At 40.2% G+C, this 22,561-nt stretch overlaps 1 protein-coding gene across 2 annotated transcripts in view; it reads left to right on the forward strand.

Annotated features, from left to right (window-relative positions):
- KDM4C (lysine demethylase 4C) overlaps nt 1-22,561 on the forward strand; it is a 461,923-nt gene that overhangs the window by 242,462 nt on the left and 196,900 nt on the right. For both annotated transcript variants that reach the window (XM_074994881.1, XM_074994882.1), the window contains exons 9-11: nt 5,764-5,957; nt 14,504-14,742; nt 19,621-19,967. In XM_074994881.1, the coding sequence (XP_074850982.1) occupies nt 5,764-5,957; nt 14,504-14,742; nt 19,621-19,967 (780 nt within the window). The remainder of the gene's footprint in view (nt 1-5,763; nt 5,958-14,503; nt 14,743-19,620; nt 19,968-22,561) is intronic.

Genomic DNA, 22,561 nt, shown 5'->3' on the forward strand with positions numbered 1-22,561 from the left:
GGAAGGGGTGTGAGGGAGTTTGGGTGAAGTTGGCTGGTGACCTGAGGCAGGGGATTGGATGCACATTCTGGGAGGAGATATATAGGTGTGGGTGCAGGAGAGGATCCTGACCTGGAGGAGGGGGCTGCAGGGATCTGGGACAGGGCTGTGACCTAGGCCAGATGTGTAGGAGGGGTGCAAGGTTTTGATCTGGGGTAGGGGTTCAGTAGTGTGGCAGAGGGTTTGGGTTGTGACCTAGGGCAGGAGTGGTTTGTGTCCTGGGGCAAGGGATTGGGCTACAGGGTCTGGAAGGGAGTGTGGTTGCAGGATCAGAGATTCAGAGTGTTAAAGTTATGCAGAAGGGGGAGCAGAGAGTTGGAGGGAAGAAGGGGTGCAGTGCCAGATGTAGGCTCTGGCCAGGAAGCACTTACCTAGGTACCTCCTGGCCGGCAGCCCAGCAAATCTCTCAGATAGGGTCCTTGCCTTCCCTGCCCCCATGCACTGCTCAGAGTGGCAGGCTGTGGGGAGCCATGTGTTTCTCTCAGCACCACTGTGAGCTTGGTGGAGGAGGCTTTGTGCATTGCTCCCTGCCCCCAGCACAGTCTCATGGCTCCCATTCACTGGTCTACTCCCCCTCCCCCATCTTGTTGCAATGCTCAGAGAAGCACATGACCTGTCAGCCAGCTATTTTGAGCACTGGGCAAGCATGGCACCCGTCTGAGCTCCTGCTGGGTCATAGGCTGTGGCTGGTGGGGGGCTAGATTCCGCCCAAGAGCCATATTTTGCCCACTCCTGTCTGACAGTTTCTGTCCCAGCTGGACTCTTCAAGATAATGACATTCAAGTTAGCTTCAGAGACAGAAGCTCTCACTCACCCTTCTGTCTTGGAAACAGGAAGCCATAAAATAGTCAACTATAAGTAAGTCAGGTGGGCAATACGGAAAGAATATTTAAAAAAAACTTTCCAGATTATTTATCAAAGCAACATACTTGTTTCTTTGCACATTTTGGGGAAAACCTAAATAGAAATGCTCTGCAGCATATATCTGATTTCACTGTCTCATATGATGTTTTCAAACATTTTGGCTGTGTCTACGCTTTCATTCCTCTTTTGAAATAGGTATGCAAATGAGGTAAATCAAAATGCAAATGATGTACAAATTTGCACACCGGACACCTCATTTGCATATCCTTATTTCTAAATAGCTTCTTTCGAAAGAAGAAAACCAGTGTAGATACTGCCCTTTCGAAAGTAAATCCCATCTTTGAAAGAATCCTTATTCCCTTTTTTATGGATTCTTTCGAAGATGGGATTTACTTTTGAAAGAGCAGGGTCTACACTGGTCGTCTTCTTTCGAAATAAGAATATGCAAATGAGGTGTCAGATATGCAAATTTGTACCTCATTTGCATTTTCAATTTAGCTCTTTTGCATACGAATGCAAGTGTAGAAACAACCTTTTTAGTCGCACTTATCTAGAAGCTTAAGCCCTCAGGATTTCCCAGGAAATGATGAAGGCTCTAATTAGCATGTTGACAATGCTGCAAGTATTAACATTCTTCTGTTGTCTCATTTTAGTTAGTGATTTATTTTTACAAAAATGTAATACACTTACATAGTGGTATAAAAGCACAGTATAAAATATTCAAAGATTACTAGAAAAGGGAGATTTTTGTGCTTCATTTAGGCATAATTTAATATGAAACTTTTCTTTTAGAACATCATTGTGCTATCATTAGACACTTTTTCTTGATAGATTTTTCCTTCAATAAATCAATGCTGATTTAAATATTGACCCCTTTCCAGATTTCTTGGAATCTTGATTCCTAACAGCAAAGATAGTAATCATTTAAAACAGTTCCTTATGCAACCGTTTTTCATGTTCACATAGTGTAGCTTGCATTCAAAGGGATTTTATATATAAACAAGGGGAAAATTCAGTTTCACTTGTCATTATATAATGAATTTAGTTTTTAGTGTTGACAGGTATTCTGGTAGACAATCTATGCACCTATTCAATATCCAGAAGCACTGTCTCTGCTTTTGTGTAATTGCTCAGTATTATTGACCAGTAACTTTCTGAATGAGGTAAGCTGGTAAGAGCTTGGTACAAAAATAATGCGATGCTCACCCTAAAAAAAGAGAAATCATATCAGATTTTACTTATGGGCATCAACCATCATGAAATACTGGCACTTTAGCACTTGTGGGCTACGTCTACACTAGCCAAAAACTTCGAAATGGCCATGCAAATTATTAATTATCAGCTCATAGGAATAAGGGGACTTCGAAGTTGGTGGGGTCTTTTCGAAAAGGAGCCCTGTCTGGATGAGCCGCATGGCGGCAAGCCATGTCAATTTCGAAGTGCCGCGGCTGCCCTCATTCTAAAGAGGCGCTGAATATGTATTTCAGTGCTTCATTAGTAAACTTCGAAATGGCTATTTGCATGGCCGTTTCGAAGTTTTTGGCTAGTGTAGACACGGCCCTGATGTGATTGTGACCTCAGAACTCCTTTAATACTTTGGATGACTTTCTCATCAGTATATTAGCTCCTCTAACCAGGAAGAATTGTGAGTTAGGTCGAGGGAGAGGTATGTGGGTGTTGTACAGCTGCAGCTTCTTTAAAGAAGTAGGCAGTTTATGTAAACTGCAAACTTTCAAAATAGCTGTTAATGGAATTGTGCTTTTAAATGTGAAAGGATTCTTCATTCTGGGGTGGCTTGAGACAGTAAAACTGATAACTACCAATTAAAAAATGCTTAAGTTTCCCTAAAATAATGTATTTAATATAACCTGTGCCTCACTTTCCTCTGTACTGTGTACAAGTTACTGTGAAACTGGGAAATATGCCTTTTCTGCAGAAGTATCAGACAGAATCAGCTGCAATGACTGCACCCCCGTCATGTGAGAAATGAGAGATTGTGTTGCCTAATAGGCTGTGTACTGTCCTGGGACTCAAGAGACTTGAATTCTAATCCCAGACCTGCCTTTGGCCTTCTGTGTTACCTTGGATGGGTCACTTTGCTGCTCCATGTTGTAATTTTTTCATTTTCATTTCTTGTAAAACATTTTGAGAACTGCTGATGAAAAGAACCATGTAAGACATTAGTATTAATATATATTAATGTTATGTGTGGCATAATGCTGTGGTACTAGCAATGAGAATTAATATTGCAGAAGTGTGGGGCATGATATGTCTTCCTTCCCTCCTCCTTTTTTGAAAACAGTGCTGAATTCTTAGTTTGTGAAGAGCCAAGAATATAGTCACAATTTTTCTTTTGGTTCAAATTTGTGTTAAAATTTCCATTGGAAAATGTAACAGAGCATAATGTAAATTCAGAAATATTTCCTGGAGTTGTTTACTTGACACAAAAACTACTACGACATTTATCACACTAGCAGTCTTCAAAAGATTCAAGGAATTGCATTAAAAGATAACATCCCTGAGTCATAACAACTTCAACTGCTGAAATATTACAATTTCCACACGCTGGATCTGGTCAGTAAAAGAATTTTTCCTTTGGGTTAGGCTTTGGTTGACATACCATGAACACAAAGTCTTGGCAAAAACGTTTTCTTTGTGGGACATGAATTTCTACAAAGCCAGTTTTTAAGGTGCCTTTTCATGTTTGCAACAATTTACCACTAGGGTTTAAATGTCTTATTTCAATGCAGTTCTGGCTGCTGCCTGAAGTTAGTTTCCTGTCTGGCTTTTTATATTATGCTGGATGTGTGCTTTTGAAGTACTGAAAGGAAAGATGGACATTTTATGACATTTCTAATCCCTTTTTCCATTATGGAGCTTATTATTTTCAAGGAAGAAGGATGGGGTGGAAGTGGCAGCTGGATGGAGGAGAGAGAAGGGTTATATACCTGCAGTACACAGGTGCTGTGAGCCTTTTTAGCAGTCAGCTACAAACAGATTTAATTGCATCTGTGGTTAAACATTCTGTTTGGTTGAAAAAGCATGATAAAAGTAAGCATAGAGGAATAGAAGGACTGGCCATATGTTGTTAATTTGTTTACTTTCTTCAATTCACCTGAAAGGTCACATTGGCAGTGTGGCTTAGTTTCACTTGCCAGTTGAGACATTTTATTAAATATCACATTTCAGGGTATTCAGTTTTGGAGGATCAAGTTTTAACGAATAAATTTGTTCTTGGCATGGGTGGTTTATGTGCTGCAGCCTTGTTGATTCACATTATAATGTCCTAATATTAAGGATTTGTTTTGAGCTTCGGAGACAGTAAATTTGCTTTGAAGATAATATTTTACTATCTCTATACTGCATGATCTGTATTGTACTACACTGTTTAGGGGCATGATTCTTGTTTTGGGTGTGAGAGATTCTGGGTTTGACTCTCGGACAAGTCCTGGCCCTCCTTTCTGCGGGGCAGGGGTAGCTCAGTGGTTAGAAAAGGTGCAGGAGCAGGGTAGATTAAAAAAAAATCTGTGAGGGATGGTGACAAGTTCTGCTATGATTGCAGGGGACTGGACTGGAAGACTTCTCGAGGTTCCTTCCAGTTTTATTGAGACATGATATGTACATCTCCGTGTTTCAATTTCTGTTATCTTAAGTGAGAGAATCTTCTTACTTGGAAATTCACTCCTGTTTATTTTATTTTGTTTAAAATATGCCAGTTCATTTCTGTGTCAGCAGGTTGAGACTTTGTAAAGAAAAGGAATTCATTAAAATTTGAATAAATAATCAAACAAACGTTATTTGGTTTGACAGAGGAATTTGGGGGTAAAATAACTTCAGTGTTCAGGACGCCAGATGAGATGACCCAAACAATCCAATCTGGCCTTACAATTTTAGGATATGTCAACATCGCAAAAGCTGTATCTTGGCTAGTCAACCTGCACTGTTTTGATTTCAGTAGCATTGAAGACAACACAGCATGAGCTTTACTGTGGGCTTAGCGTCCTGTAATACCCCACCTAAAAACCCTTGGAGCAGATAAGCAATTGCTCAGAACTACTTGTTGAATCTCTTCAGAGCGGACCATTCAATGGTAATCCACACCAGATCTGTTTTCAACAGTACCTCATTCTTATTAACCACAGAGGCATACAAGAAAGAGCTTAGATATTTGCTTTTTGTCTGTTATTAAATGGAGTTCATCAGCCAGTGATATTTCCATACCAAGTATATGCTAAATCAGATGCCTGCCAACTTGCAGCCCATTAAGGACTTCTTTGTTGCTCCCAACACTATAAATGCAAAGTTAGAAAGAAAAAAAAAGCACAAAAACCCCTCTCCTGATTATTTTCGATATTTCAGTGAATGTCTAAAAGCTGAACAATAAACAACTCATATCGAAATAGCAAATGATATGTGATCTCAAAATGTTGAATAACTCCCCTTTTAATATGTGCAGTGTATTGTGAGATATGTGTGTGCACTGTTCTTAAAATAGGGGCTACAGAAAGTATGTTTTGATGTTATTTGTTAAAGACCATCTCGTATTCACATGCATTGTGGCTCTTGAATTATTGAGTTTTCACTGAATTAGAAAAAAATAAAGGTTCTTCTTGCTCTTTTGGTTGCCGACCCCTGTGCTATAAATGGACTGTCCTCTTGGAATATGAGGAATCTAGGTATAGGTATAGTTACATAATGTTTTCTGTCTGATCATTTGTCTAAAAAATGCAAAATTAATTTTTGTGAAGGAGGTTGTAGGGTTTCATATTAAAGGCCTTTATTTGGCCCTTTTCTACGAGAAACGTTATTAAATCATTTAATTTCTCACTTGCAATATACATGTTTCATTTCTCCCCCCAGTGCACCTGCAGGAATGACATGGTAACAATATCAATGGATATCTTTGTGAGGAAGTTTCAACCAGATAGATATCAACTTTGGAAGCAAGGAAAGGATTTATATACAATTGATCACACAAAATCCACCCCTGAAACAACACCTGAGGTAAAGGCCTGGTTGCAGAGAAGAAGGAAAACAAAGAAACCTCCCAAATGGTAATTAACTTTGTTCACCTTCCATTTAATTAAGTTAATGTGTTCTGTATTTCCATATTTTTCCAATGCCCCTTTCTCCAACATTCCATTGGAGTTGTTATTTATTCTAGTCACAGCTAATTTATCTCTTCTTACAATTTAACCATGAATTTGAGGCCAGGAAAGGCATAATTTGTAATAATTATAATAAATGGGAAATATGTTAATGTTGCAATGTGTAAGGAAAACACATAGCTAAAGTTTATGCACATGGTGACTATTGCTTCCAGTGCAATATTTATTTGTTTTTCTTTGAGGGTGTGTTCTATAGCATTTTGAAAATATTGGTGGCTGCCACTGTGCATAACAACATTTCCAGCCAGGAGATGAGGAAAACATCTGTAGGGAGTGGACTCAATGCTATTGATTAATTAGAAAAGGGGTATAAAACAGGTGCAGAATTGTAGCAGATGTGCACATCCTGCAACAATGGACTTAACTTTCACTAGTTCATGGCCTAGACACTCTCTAGAAAAATACCTGCTTGGAAGACTCTCACAATACCATTGCCAATACCTGCTATGTCTGCTATAGATTAACAATGCATTGGAATTTGGCATAATAAAAAACTGAACCCAATTTCAATGCAGACTTCACTGATGTAACTGAAAACCTATTTTGAGGGTTATCATTGAATCTATAAAAGTTTTGACTTTGTAAAATACCCTTAAGGCTGCATCCAGTGTCATCATGTAGATAGTGTATATTTTGGGAAAAGTTGTATTTATTTCTTTTTAAAAGGTGGTCTGATACAACTGAGGATAAATATCTTCTGCTCACTCACTGGACAAATAAAACACAGGTAGTGGCACTACATGTGTGGTATGGATTCTTCCATTTGTTGTTGCCCCCGAAGACTTACATGTTCCAACTTAGTCCACCTTACTCCATCCAGGGTCTAAACAACCATCAGTCTAAATCCCCAGGCAGGTTCCTTTCTGGCCCTTGAAGGGTTTGCTGGTGCTTGGGCATAGTGTAAGGTTGGAGTGATGAATCCCAGCCTCAGCTGCTTCGCTGGCTGTCCACATCTCCAGACACCAAGCAGGTCATAGCTTCTTTGCTGGGTCCAGGCTCCTCCATTTCTCTTACCTCAGATTCTGAAGTGACATTCCTCTCCTCCAATGACAGCTACAATGGCAGACAGAAGCGCTTTATGCTATACAGTCAGGGTTCTAGGGCCACCTTCTTTCTCTGCTTATTCCTAAATAAATCAAAATTCATGGTGACAAAAGATTCAGTGCTCATGGGGAGTGCAGTTACTCTACAAACAGGTTTTCCCCATAGTGCTCCACAAATATGCCTCAGCTGCAAAGCAAGGGTTCACCTTTAGGGGTGAGGTGTTCATTTTTTGTATTGACTTAACCCTTAGGCTATTTCCTGAGCTCCCAGCAAAGGTGCCACTTAATGTCTACAAAAACTTGCCCCTGCTCTTCCCTGGTCCCTACACAAAGGGTTGAGGGGCACACACATGAAAAGTCTGACCTGGAAGACCTAGTAGAACATTTTCAAACCTTTAATATAGTTTGGTTTGCGGGATATTCAAGAGTGTATGAATGCATTGTTAGCTTATTCGAGCAGGTTTTGCAGGCTTCTGTGAAAGTCCTTTAAAAAATCTACCATTCAAAACCCCAACAATTCAAAGTTAGGTTTCATATTTCTTCCTTAACAGAAGTAAAACTGGGCCCAGATTCAGCTAATGACCACATGCTTTTAGTACATCCTTATTCATCAAAGAATCTAAGCAGATGTTTAATGTCTGTGCTGAATTGGATCCTTAATTTGAAGACTTTGCTCTAATTAATTTCTAAAGCTTTCAAAGCTGCACGCTCCTGTTGAACTTCAAAGGAACTCAGCTCAAAATGTGTAGCTCTATGACGTTTTATCCATGTTGATCCATATCATGAAATCAACAAAGACATCAAATGCTGCCAAAGTTCACAACTTTTTGATGAGGTTTTACTGTAACCACAAGAAGAACTGCAGGGTGGGGGTCTAGGCAAAGGTACTAAGTATCAAAAAACAAGATGCATTGTTGGCACCTAGTGTATAGAGCTTGTTCATTCCTTTTTCTGCCATGTGCTTGACTCTTGTCAGTGCTGATAGTTCATTATGTCCATTAATGCTAAATTCATACAAAATAACAATGAATAAAAACAAATGGGGGAGGGGAAGCCTATACAATAAATACATGGAGTTTCCTATTTTCCATGCTAATAATTTTTCTGCACAAGTGTTCTTTTTGGAAATTATTCACCTGATCCTTGGTCTCCTTTCCTCTATCCCCTATACCTGACCTAAGTTTGTGCAGTTTCTTGTAGCATATGGCTACACTCAAAGGTGCGATTGAGTCTTGGGTAGGCATGCCTATATTAGCTTTAATGTGACTGGCATGGGTGAAAACAAAAAGCAAGCTTCAACAATGGCGTATAAACCCACCTCAGAAACCTGAGTACTGTACACACTCAAGTTGCTAGCCTGTGGTTGTGTCTGTACTTCCAAGTATTTGCTGTTATTTTTAGCCTGCTAGCTAGTGCATGTGTGCCCACATGAAGTGCAGTCACATCCCATTACAGTGTAGATAGTGTAAGAGGAGCAATTGGGTGCCTTAGCAATAGTGTTGCCAGTCCACTGCCATCCCTTTCGTTATAGTGGTTGTGATTAAAGTAAGGAGAATGCAATCCGGTCAGTGTTGGCTCTTTTGTAATCTCTGGCTTTCTGAAATTATTCTTGGATGCTGCTGCACCTAGATATGTCCTTGGGGCTGCTAGAAGTTGTGGCAGGGGTGTACCCAAGCTCTAGCCAGCATCAGGAACAGGAAGGTGCCTTTTTTCCATGCCCCTCCCCACCATCAGTTGTGTTTGGCCCAGCACTAGTACAGCTGAGGATCCTGCCTGTAAACATGGGCTGTGTCTCTGAAATTTATTAAAGAAGGTAATGAAATAAATGTGAAAGAACGCCCAAGGCTGTGCAAGAAACAGTTCAGAGTTATCTTGGGGATCTTTCTTCTTGAGCGATGGCAGATCAGCAACTTTATTAAAGTTGATGGGCACTATTGCTCAGCACTAGCTTCTGTGCGCTTTGACAGCAGATGATGCTCCTGGGTGCAGGGCCAACTGCAGGTTATGGAGGAGAAGGGAAGTTAAATTTCCAAACAGAACAAGAGGAGAATTTGTTATAGGAGGGTGGGTCTCACATGGAAAAACGTTAGTGAAATCTTCAGTGATCATGAGAATTAATCAATCATAACTTTTTGTACTTTTATTGCCTGTTATTTCATAGACCACTTAAATGTCCTGAAGAACAGTGTATTACTTTTGAACTTACAAAAGACTGGCAAATGGCATTCTTTGACTTCCTTATGGTACACGTATACTCATCTCTTGATATATGAGTACAGTGGGTTCCCAACTTTCTGCTCATAGGCAAAAACTCATGAGGGACATTGAATTACCATTAAAGTACATGTAAAAGTCTCTGATTGGTTCCTAGTGTTCCAAACTCAGGGAAGGAGTGGCAGCATGTGGTGCTGCTTTGGAAACGTAAGTGAACCTTGGGTGGGGGGGTGTTGTGGAGTGTTAAAGGGTGGGAGCAGTTTGGGGCCATGAGTGGGAGGGAGGGTTAAAACCTGGTGGCAGCTCCAGTGGAGGAGGTGGTGGCTTGTTCCTCTGGACTGCAGCAGCGGTACTTGAGTGGGGTGCAGCGGGCTGGGGGGTTCAGGACGGGATGGGATGGGTGTTGGGGGTGGGCTGGGTGGGGAGCTGTGGGCTGGGGGGGAGTGTTGGGACCAGCCAGGGCAGGGGCAATGCACAGGGAGTTGCTGCAGGGGTTGTGTTGGGAGTGGGCTGGGCTGGACTGTGGATCTCCCTCCACCCCAGCCAGGAACCCTGTGGCTGGAGCTGAGCCAGCCACAGTGCTGAGGGTCTTCCAGCCCCCACAGCCAGGGACCCCATCCACGGGCTTCAGGTCTTCCTGCCCCTGGCCAAGGACCCCGTGCCTGGAGCTGAGCCAGCTGCGTGACTGTGGGTCCCCGCCGCCACCTCCCCGGCCAGGGACCCTGTGGCTGGCTCTGTCTCATGTAAGCGGGGGAATTCACTTGCATAGTGAACAATGATAAGTATATGTGTCCCTCGTTTTAGCGAGTACTCATAAGTAAAGTACTCGTTAAACGAGGAATGAGTGTGTATAATGTTCGTGCATACACACACCAATATAGAATTGTATTACATTGGCTGTGGCCACACTTGGCCAAAATTTCGAAATGCCCACGCTAATGGCCAAGTCGGAGGATACTAATGAGGCACTGAAATGAATATTCAGCACCTAATTAGCATACTGTCAGCCATGACACTTCGAAAGTGCTGCTTTTGATTGCATGTGGCTCGGATTCATGGGGGCCCTTTTCGAAAGGACCCCACACAATTTGAAATCCTCTTATTTCTATCAGCTGAGGATTTTGAAGTCTGTGGGGTCCTTTCTTAAAGCACCCCTGTGTAACTGAGCTGTGCACAATCAAAAGTGGCACTTACGAAGTGCTGCAGCTGGCAGCAGGCTAATGAGGCACTGAATATTCATTTCAGTGCCTCATTAGTATCCCCCAGTTTGGCCATTAGCATGGCCATTTCGAAATTTTGGCCAAGTGGGGCCACAACCATTGTGTTCAGTGTCTCAGATGCAACTCCTGCATTGTCATAGTATATACAATACTATACTATTACAGATTTGCTCTTTGGACAACAGTGATTTAGTTGTCAACATAACTCTTATTAATCTGAGTGGCCATTTCAGGTAAAAATAGAGGAACTATAAGAATTATGCAGGTTGAACCTCTCTAATCTGGAACTGTCTCGACTAGTAACATCTGACATGATTTTAGTTAGCGGGACAACCACTTACTATGGGTGTGGCCAAGTTTCCCATGGGCCCATAAAGTTTGTTTACAGCCACCAGTCCTGGCTCTTCTCTGCCATTATTTAGCTGTAATTTACCTCTAGATGTCTTCTAAGAGCCCAGTAAACAGTGGAAGAAATGGTAATATGCTCGACAATATTGATCTCCTATGGTCTGTCAAATTCTCTCATTCAGCACCGGTCAGTTCCCAAGGGTGCCACACGAGAGAGGTCCAACCGGTATTAAAAGTTTTATCAGATGAGTACATATGCTAAATATAGTCACTCAGCTATGCTGGTAAACATGTTTCTATTCTATTTAATTACTAGATTGCCAGTGATGCTGACACACAGGGATGTGTGTCCTCAAAATGGAGACAGAATGTTTGTATAATTTAATCTCTTTTGTAATGTGTTGATGAAATACATTTGATTCCAGGAATAATATGCCTTCCTGACTAGGATTAGGTAAGAATAGAAATATAATTATGGGAATGTGTCTGCCTGGATGGAGGTAATACTCATGCACTTAAGGACCAAAATATCTGTCATGCTCAAGAGCTAGTGGTTCCAGGAATTAAATAACAATGCCAACAAATCAGCATTTCCAGCATGGCAACATAATTTCTAGAAGCATTGCCTTTTAGAGAGGGATATTCAGGGAATATTAGTGGAGGTAAAATACTGGTCCTTAAAAGGTGGGTGAAAAAGATTATTAAATTATTCCCTTGTCACTGGCTACATACGTAGTCCAAAATATACAACCCTTTGACATAAGCTGGGATGTGTGCAACATAGGACACTTCTCATGAAAATGCCATCAGGTTGGAAATTGGTAATACCTGTCTTGTGAGGAAGAGGCATGCACTGTACTGCCCTGCTATACTAGACTAAATTTTGGGACTTGGGACTCTCACTCTGTGTTTTGGGCATATAGATTACAGCCCATTCAGTCTTTGAGAGCCAGCATTCTTGCTCCAAGTTTGCCTTTCTGTTGGTGGTGCTTAAAATGTGTAAGATATGTTGTAGGTTGTCCTTTAATAGTTTAGCTGTTAGGATAAACGTATACTTCAGTGTGGTAAAATAACTGGGACTGTCAAGCAATAAAGTCATTAGTCATGACTCATGACATGATTAATTTTGATTAAACTAAATTGAGTACAGTTTATTTAAATATTTTGGATGCTTTCTACATTTTCAAATATATTGATTTCAATTACAACAGAATACAAAGTGTACAGTGCTCAGTTTACATTTATATTTGGTTACAAAATCTGCATTGTACAAACAAAAAGGTGTGTTTTTCAATTCACCTCATACAAGTACTATAGTCAAGCTCTATTACCAAAGTGGAACTTACAAATATATAATTATGTACAAAAATAATTGCATTCAGAACTAAAAAATGTAAAACTTAAAGGCTTACAAGTGACTCAATCCTACTTCTTGTTCAGCCGATCACTCAGACAAACAAGTTTGTTTACATTTGTAGGAGATAATACTGCCCGCATCTTGTTTATAGTGTCACCTGAAAGTGAGAACAGGTGTTCGCATGGCCCTGTTCTAGCTGGCATTGCAAGATATTTATGAGCCAGATGTGCTAATGATTCATATATTGCTTCATGCTCCAACCAGCGTTCCAGAGGACGTTTTTCCATGCAGATAAACGTTCTGTTTGATAACCGTCCAAATTAGTGGGGATTAATGCATGTTCATTTTCATCGACTGAATCAATTGCTACCGAAAAAAGCTGATTTTTCTTTTTTAGTGGTTCAGGGTCTATAGCTTCTACATACGAGTATTGCTCTTTTCAGACTTCTGAAAGCATTCCTTGTCTCTCTTTGACTTTGGAAGGCACTTCAGATTCCTAAACCTTTGCCTAGTGCTGTAGCTATCTTTGTAAATGTCACATTGGTTCATTCTTTACATTTTGTGAAATCTTCTGTGTAAGTGTTCTTAATATAAACAGTCGTCACCTGAGACTTCTGTAAGATGAAATGTATGGCCGAATGTATGTAAAACAGAGCAGGGGACATACATTCCTTCCCCAAGACATTCAGTCACAAGTTTAATTAACACATTTTTTATGAGCCTTATCAACACAGAAGCATGGCCTCTGGAAAGGTATAGAAAACATGAATGTAACTGTCTAGCAATGCTGGCTACAAAGGTGCCATTCAAATGCTTCTTTTAACTTTCTGATTTTCTTAAAAAAAGCAAGTAGCAATATCTCTCATCAATTAAACAAGCTTTTTTTGTCTTAGTAATTGGCAGAACAAGAAATAGGATTTAGTGGTCTTGTAGACGCTAAAGTTTTATATTTTTTATTACATAACTTCACTCAAAACCAAAACAGACCACGTTTGTAAGTTACATTTTTCACAATAAAGAGATTGTACTTCAATGCTTCTGAGGTAAATGGAAGAATACTATTTCTTTTATCATTTTTACAGTACATATATTTATAATAATATAAAGTGAGCACTGCACACTTCATATTCTGTGTTATAGATGTAATCTTTATTGAAAAAGTAGAAAAACATTAAAAGATATTTAGTAAATTTCAATTGGTATTCCATTGTTTAATAGCAATTCAGCACAATTAATTTGATAATCACTTGAGTTAAGTGAGGATTAGTCAACAGCCCTAAGATAACCTTTTTTTAACAGTCAGAAATTATCTGTAATTCAGATCCTAGCAGTTGATGCTAAAGATGAATATGCAATTGCTTAAAATAATGATCTTTGTCAAAGATGCATGATTTTTCCTGAACACTTTTGCACAGTCTCATGCGGGGTCAACGTTATCTAATTTTAGTGGAATGGAACACATAGGCTGTGTCTGCATTACCACCTTCCTTCAAAGGAAGGACGGTAATGAGGCTGTTCGGAGTTTACTAATGAAGTTCTGCCGTGCATAGGCAGCACTTCATTAGGCAAATTCTGCCCCCCCCCCGGGGCAACTCAGAAGTTTTAAACTTTGAAGTACTGATGCGCGTATAGGTGTTGCGCTCCCGCCAGTACTTCGAAGTGCCAGGGCATCTTCGAAGTCCCCATGCTCCTAAAAATTTTTAAGAGTAAGGGGACTTCGAAGATGCCCTGGCACTTCGAAGTACTGGCAGGAGCGCTGTGGCTAGATGCGCACCAGTACTTCGAAGTTTAAAACTTCTGAATTGCCCTGGGGGGTAATTTGCCTAATGAAGTGCTGCCTATGCACGGCAGAACTTCATTAGTAAACTCCGAACAGCCTCATTACCACCGTTCTTTCGAAGGAAAGTGGTAGTGTAGACACAGCCATAGTTTTCCTCTATTACTATGTTGCTAAGATTAGTCTTCTTCAGCTTCTGAAGACTGGTTTATCAAAATCTAGCTTTGGCACTTGATTAAGAAAAGCTTGATGTTCTTCCAGGTTTATAGTTTAATATCTTGTTTTAAGGAAGTGTGATGAAGCTTTAGAAGGTTAAATCAAATAATTTGTTAACCTATCACTTAATAAGTTGTAAACCATCTCTTGGCACAAGAATTAGGAAAATTGTCGGGTTTTTACCACTTTAAGCAGGTGAAAAGACATTTTATCTTATCCAAGACATTTTACTGTGACAGCAATATCTCTTATAACAGCTTCCAGCATACCAGATCTCGATCTAAAAAGCTTAAAACTCCAGAGGAGGAGAGAGAATCAGCTATGATAGTTGGAGCAGAAATCATAGCCACTGAAGCAGCTACAGATGGCTTCAAGGTCAATGAAAAGCCAGAAGAAAAAGTGAAGCTGTTAAATTCAGAAGTGCCTTCTGGGGAAGAGAAAAACATTAGCAAAATGCAGCTGGATCAACATTTATTGGATAATATTGAGGTCTCAGGTGAGAGAAGGACTGATCGTTACACTTGTAAATTTTAGACTATTGATATTAAGATGCCATAAATCTGTGGATGAGAAGACAACTGTGTTGCTCCAAGTGGCGTATCTAAAAATGCCTATTCATAAACTTTTTATGCAGGGAAATCATATAAGCAGGAGCATCATAAGATATTTGTATATGATAGGAGAAGAGCACAACCAATTCAAATTATTGAGTTGACAGCAAAAGGAGTAAAATTATTTTTACTCTTTTATTTTTAGAAAGAAATCCCCCACCCCATAAGAAAAAATGTTAAGGAAACTACTTGCAGAGATTGGCCCATTTTAATGAATCAAAAACATGCATGGAGACTGATATGAAGTATTTTATCCACTCAAAGAGACTGTATATGATATATACTCTTGAGATGTACAGCTTACATTTGCAGGCAGAAAGCTAATTATGTATAATGTTATAAAAAATCCATGTTTTCCTTGTGCACAAAACACCTCTATTCCAAGTGCACATACCGTTATACTTACACAACACTAGGAGTATCTGGTAGAGGGCGGGCTCCCTGTGTCCATGTTACATATGCCTGTGCCAGCCGAGCATTTTTATTTACCCTGCTTTGGTGCTGATCCTTTTCTGAGATTCATTCTCTGTGTTAACTCTAAATTTCACTGTGTGCAAGACATAATCTCACACTTCTGTCCAGAGGGAGCTGATGTCCCAATTCAACAAATACTTGAGCACATGTGTAATTTTAAGCACATGATTAGTCCCATTGTTTTCCATATGGCACCAAAACTGTTTGCTGGACAAGGTAGGGTGAAGAGTTTCTTTAGACAGACAGCCCTGCACTCAAGGGCTGCTGCAGCCCCAGCCCCCCTCCCCTAGGACGCTGGCCCCAGCCCAGGCTCCCAACGGGCTGCAACAGGGCTACAGCCAGCCCTTGCCACACTACTGTCCCACCGCCACAGGGCCAGCAGGGGCTCTGGCTCCCAGCCCCACTGAGACTCCTGCACCTGCCTGCGACTCTTACGTCTGAGGACATCCATGATCCTGCCAGGTGAGGGATGTTGCCACTGAGAGAGTACTGGATTTGAGAGGTGCAACCTGTATCACCCTTGTTCAGATGTACCTGCCAGAGGTTGTAGGCATTGTAGAGTTTCCTGCACAACACAGATGAGGTGAATTGTCTAGCTGTGAGTTCAACAGGACTACTTATATGCTAGGTATGCATGTGCATAAAAATTTGTTGAGTTTGATTTTATAATCTCCACCCTTTTGCCTGATTTTCAGAGATACTAATGGCTTCCAACACTTACTGACTTAAATAAAACAGTGAGTGTTCATCACTGTGGGAAAACAAGTCTTAATCAAGTGCCACAATGAAATCCACATTGAGTAAAGCAGAGCTCAGTCCATTCTTCTTTTCATTAGGAAAAGGTGGAAAATTGGACCTTAGTAGAGGGAGTCTTGTGGGTGTGAAAGCTGGGCTGTGTTGTTTCTTATATGGTAGTGGCAGTTGGTGCCTGTAACTTCTGGCTGATACATCTCAACAATTAATTCTGGAAAATATGTTTTGTATCTGGAATGTCTGTACTGGCATCAGGTGGGCTTCATATTGGTAAAATTTGCAATCCTTGACCGTCACAGGGGATTTCTCAGAAACAAAATGTTTCAGAAACAGTGTCAAACCACTATCATTAAAAAAAAGAATGAAAAGCTGAATGAGGTAAGGAAAAAGAATGAGCTTGACAGCAAAGTATTTCCTTCTTGATCCCCTAAATACAAAATTCCTTTTCCCAATATAACCCATGTTCAATATCCAAGATAAGTGAGGCTGAGATTTTTTTAAAATACGAAATTCATTATTTCAAGCCCAATATATTGTAACCCTTCAGAGTTAGAAACAGGACCTTTAAGTCATTTGGAAAACAGAGATTCCCAACTTCTCATTTTGCTTGTTTCTAACTCTAGATGGATTTTATAGTCATGACATTTTAAGATATAGAAAAGCTACTTTAAGTCATTTTGGATATTTTACTATTAGTGAGCTTAGCTCTCATTTCACGAAAGCAACTGGGCTCTCAACTCTCTTAGCAACTCAGCTCTCAACTCTCTTAGATGTGCAAAGGGAGCGTAAAGTGGCTCTAAATGTAGTTGATTTTCATTTTACAACTACTTTACACAGCCAGTGAAGTGCAAAGTGGTCTTTGTGTAAATGAAAATCAGGTACATTAATTCTAGCTTTTCTCTCCCTTACACAGTGAACCACAGAGGCCTGCTTTTCCATTGTCTTGCATTTTGTATAGTCATTTACACCAGTGCAAATGGGTAGAAAATACTACTGTGATAGGGATCGCTGGGAAGGCAATGGTGGTTATTCAATTAGGACCAAACTTGAAGAAACGGAGGGATAACTCACAAACCCTGGTGGTTATTCCAATTCTTAGATTTAGTAATCCAGAACAAAACATTTTCTGTAATACGTCACTCGTTACCCACAGGCCTACAAGGAGAGGCAGACTCCCCAAACAATGGATAGAAGATACAGTAGATTGCTGCAGAGCTGGTCCACAGAAACTAAGCCACTCTGCATGGGACAGGGAAAGATGGAAGGAAATAGTGAGAGAGGCATCAGACACCAATGGGTGCTGTGCCCACAGTTATTGATGATGATGGTGATGGTGGTGATGATAGGCCAGCAACTGAGTTCTCTTAAAGCAATTCAGAATTAGGCATCCATCCAGACACCCAAGTCAAATAAAGTTCTACCATTCCCAAAGGATCAAGCACATTACTTCCCAGGTCAATGAATATTTCAGATCTTACCCCAAGTAATTACTGATAGACACTTCTTATTAACTAAACTAAAATGTATTAAAAAAGAAGAGAAGAGGGCATTAATTAAAAGAGATCAGCATATACATAGAGATGAATACAGTTGTGAGATTAGATTGATAGTAGAGGTGTTGAGCTTTGTAGTTTCAAAGAACTGTTACAAAATTAGCAGTTCATAATCCATTAGTCCCAGTGTCCCTATTTCAGGGTGTGTCCAAGCAGGTCTGGAGACCTCAAATTTTACGACTCAGAGTTATCCTAATAATGATTAATCAGATCTAAGATTAAGAGGTTCTTGTTCTAAGGGTCTTTGTATAGTTTTTTGGCAGCCTCTTGACCATTCAGTCCTGGGTGAATAATAGATGATCATGGAAACTTTCAAATAGATCAATCTTCCAAGCATCACCTGTAGTTAGCTATATGGATTTGCATAATATTGTCTCTCACTCACAGATGATTTACTATATACTTTAAAGAGAGATGAATAAAGTATAGACAGGAATCATATGATTACATTGTTAACCCCTAAAAATATACATGAAAATACACAAACATAGAATGTGGGTCATTTCTCCTGCAGGATTCGTCACCCTTTCTTAGCTATGCATCACAACTACCAAATGAGAATTGTAGCTTTATACTCCTGCTTTGCACTACCATAAAAGAATACAAAGCAGATGACAATGGAAAGTCAGATTCATGTTAAAGAAAATACCTCTATTTATAGGCAGAGAAGTGTAAAAAAGTAGTTCTGGTTGTTTAACTTTTTTTTTAATTCTGAAACTTTCATAAGAGATATTTAATATTGTGTGTAATCACATATGTAAAGTACATTGTCATGTGGTGTAGCTGAGAGGTTTGTATAATCACCCATTTATAATTACCTAACCAATCCATTTGCGCCTCCTCCATGGGAATGCAACCAGATTAATTTTGTGTGCAATAAATAATGTAAATTAAAATAATCTTCAGCACTCACTGAAGCGAGTAATGTTTTATCAAATTACTCACTGTAATACTTTGTGATATTTATGTCGGCACTGTGATTTGCTGACAATTCTTGATATTTCTTGTATACTTTCCTTATTTTAGGTTACTGTTATTTTGTTTACAGAGTGATTTTCACACATAACGGGTGTAAATTCAGAGTATAAAGTTCAATAAGCCAAGTTCTTTCAATGGTTATTTCAAGTAGTTAGATTGCGGATGGGCAACCTGTGGCCTACAGGTCACACATGGCCCACTGGGGCGCCATCTGTGGCCTGCAGACCCCAGTCTTCCCCTTACATCCACACCTCTTCCATACTGAGACATTGGAGCCAGACTCTTCCTACTCCTCCCCTCCCTCCCAGCAGTTTTGAAAGACCACAGATCAGCTGATGTGTGTTCCTTCTTGCTCCTCCCTCTGCATCTCAGAGCAGGAATGCCACAAATCGGGTTTTGTGTCTGTTCAAGCTCTCCAGAGAGAGAGGGAAGGTGGGGGAGCAGGGATGGAGTGAGAATCAGGCAATATGTGGTGCTCTGAAAATGCTGAGAGGGAGTGGGAGGAATAGGAAATGTGGGGCACCAGTGCACGAGAAGAGTGTGGAGGTGAGGAGTAGATGGGGAGTGAGAGGGTCCATGGGGCACAGGTGAAGACCCAGTGGGCTGCAGGCTACTGGGTCCTACTGCAGCCCACTCACAATTCTTGGTTGCCCATCACTGTTGTAGATTGTCAGAATAATTATGCTGAGTACATATTGACATTTCAAGTGATAAAAAATACTTTGTCTCTCTATTGAAATTGAAATGCCAATAGAAAGGAAAACAAGATGCAAAAAGTAAAAAGTCGTTTACTCAAAACTCAATATGCTATTACTAAATTGTTCTTTGATCAAACATGTCATTCAGATTTTTATCTGGCCTTTTTTGATGGTATGCTAGACAAGATTTCTAAATGAGAAGCAGAGTTCTAAAACTGATTTTCAATTCAGACTGCTCTGAGATTGGTGTAGAATAATAATAATACAATGTGAAGTTTACTAACAAACCCATATTTTTGATACCTAGGGAACATCTGTTCAAATTCACTTTCCAGCCCTACTTTGGTTATGCAGAAAATAAAAACAGAAGATGAGGGCAAGAAAGATTCCAGCATTGCTTCCTGCAGACCTGAGGATTGTACAATGCCCGTACCCACATCTGTCAGTTGTATAGAAGAAGAAGACAACTCTTTAAAATCTCAGAATCAGTCTATGCAGATTGAATCATGCCAAAAGTCACCTGGATATGGTTCCTTTGAAGCAGAGAGCCTGGAAAAAGAGGAAACGAATAGTGTGTTCACAGAGGAGGATGTCAGTGACCTAGAAAGCAGTGAAAGCAGTGAAAGTGGCTTGGAACCTGGAGAAATACCTGCAGTAAGAAAAACAATGCTTTGAAAATACTGTATATGAAGCATATTGAATGGTGGATAGTAATAGAGACATAGCTGTATTAGTCTGTATCCTAACAAAACAAAAATCAGGAATGTTGCACTTTAAAGACTAACAAAATAATTTACTAGGTGATGAGCCTTTGTGGGGCAGACCCAATTCTTCAGATCTAGAGATAGTGCTACAGTAGAAATGGCACCCCTTTTCCACTAACTGCCAAACTGGAAGACTCTCTAGCCTGTAACAATACTAGGAAACTTAGAACTTTTGAAATAATCTAAAAAGGGGGGACAGAGAGAAAGCATCTCTTGAGAGCATATGTGACTGCTACTATTACATAGTCAACTGAGAGAAGAGACATGTTCAAATATTAAAAGAATTGAGGAAAAATGCAAGTACTCTTAAAGCGACGTCTACACTAGAGAGTTTTGATGACAAAACCCCCATTTTGTCAACAAAACTCTTGGAGCATCCACACTAAAAATGTGTCCTGTTGACATACTGTTGACAGAACTCAGCACTTTTGTCGACAGCCTTCTGCCTCTCCCACGTGAGGCAGAATACCTTTCTCAACAGAATCTGTCAACAAAAAAAGCTGTCTGGGTGATCCGGAGGGGGGGCCCTACATCGACAGACAGGGCTTCTAGGTCACCAGGAAGCCCTGTCTGCTTTGCTTCTGGTTGGCCATTCTATCACAAATGCGGCCAGGGAGTCCAGCCACACTCTGTCGACAGAGCATATTGACAGAGCAATCCACTTTTGTCTGGCCGCAATCTGTTGACAGAATTTTGTTGGACAATATCTTCCAACAGTAACTTCTGTCAAAAGGTTGCTGTAGTGTAGACATAGCCTAAGATATGCGAGGCTGATTTCAGGTTTATTCAGCCTATGAGGATAGGAGCAAGGAAACTGTGAAGTATACCACAATCACATTTTTTTTCTCCTCCTATTGGAAAGTCTGGCAATCTGATATGGGGATATTAAAGTATAACCTGATACTATGGGGATTATGGGGCTATGGTAAGACAAGTGATTTGACCTTGTCAGCCTGTGGCACATAATAGTGTGGTCTCTTGAGGGCTGTAATACTGTAATTTGTTTTCAGTTGATGGGTTTAGTATGTGGGTGCCAGTTGGTGTTGGTGGCTTGTGATGTATAGATGCTAAGTTTGGGTGATCTGGTGATTCCTTTTGGCCTTAGACTCTGTGTTAACAATACAATGTATTTACAACCACTACAGAAAATGCTTAGGGAGTCACTTACGATTGTAGTACCCTCCTACCAAATGGTTGGTGTTGGCAGATGACGAAGGATAGACCATATGGTGGCTGACAAAATTATGTTCTAAAGGCCAGGTCATAACCTTGCAGATATCTTCATAGGGGTTTGTTCTCTTACCACTCCAGAGACTGTCAATGACCGAGTGAAATAAGCCATGACATTGTCTGGTGGAAATGTGTGTGGCTTTCTATGCTTTGGCAATACGTGTTTTGATGTATATGGCCATTGAAGTATTTGAGGTCTTCTCACCATTAACATCTGGATAATAATGGGTGTAAATAGAACCTGACTTTCTGAAGGGTTTAATACTTCAGATGTAAATCTTAATGACCCTATATTCATCTATTGTAGGCCTTTTTCCCCATCAGACAAAATGGATTTAACAGAAGAAAGGTAGGGCAGTTTCCCATGTTCTGTGAAAATTAGCATTTTACTTAGGAATACATGGAGAAAGAGAGAGGTTAGTATCGTGAATACCAGTTTAAAGGCCAGACAGGAAATGTGTGTACCAGAGGAGATTGAAGGATTTCAGCAGTGTGTAGAAAATGTGTAACGTTAGGATGAAAAGGTAAAGAACACGGTTTGTCCATATTATTATATGGTCAACTAGAAATGGCTGAATCTTGAACTAAAAGAGCAAGTTTGTTAGCTCAGATCCAGAGAACCCTGTGTAATTAGACATCCTGAGTTCATTCCCCAGAAATGAATTGATCAGACAAGTCATTGCAACTGGTGGGCCATTCAGGGATTTAAAGTACAATGATCTCTAAAAATTGTGATGTGCTTGCATAGCCAGTCTGAAGATCTGAAACAGACATCCGGTATGTCTTTATCCCTCTCTAGTGGGTGGACTGCAAAAGTGTTTGAGTTTGCTGTTGCGTCTGAGCTAATGGTCTGAATCCTTTATCTCAGGCAATGGTTCATGCATTCAGATTCAGAGATCTTGGTTTCAATCATAGCAGATGAACTGGCCATGGGTATTTTTACAGAAACAATATTTTACCAATTAATAGTGATAGAAACTTAGAGAACTGTGTACTTTTTGGAAAGAACATCAGGGTACTATAGACTCCCCTTGCGAGCCAAGTATCGGAGGGGTAGCCGTGTTAGTCTGGATCTGTAACAGCAACAAAGGGTCCTGTGGCACCTTATAGACTAACAGAAAAGTTTTGAGCATGAGCTTTCGTGAGCACAGACTCACTTCATCAGATGCAGCATCTGAGGAAGTGAGTCTGTGCTCACGAAAGCTCTTGCGAGCCAGTGACTTTTTATTAACATCACTTCTGTGTTGAAGCTGA

This window comes from Carettochelys insculpta, chromosome 5, assembly GCF_033958435.1.
Source record: "Carettochelys insculpta isolate YL-2023 chromosome 5, ASM3395843v1, whole genome shotgun sequence".
Classification (NCBI taxonomy): domain Eukaryota; kingdom Metazoa; phylum Chordata; order Testudines; family Carettochelyidae; genus Carettochelys; species Carettochelys insculpta.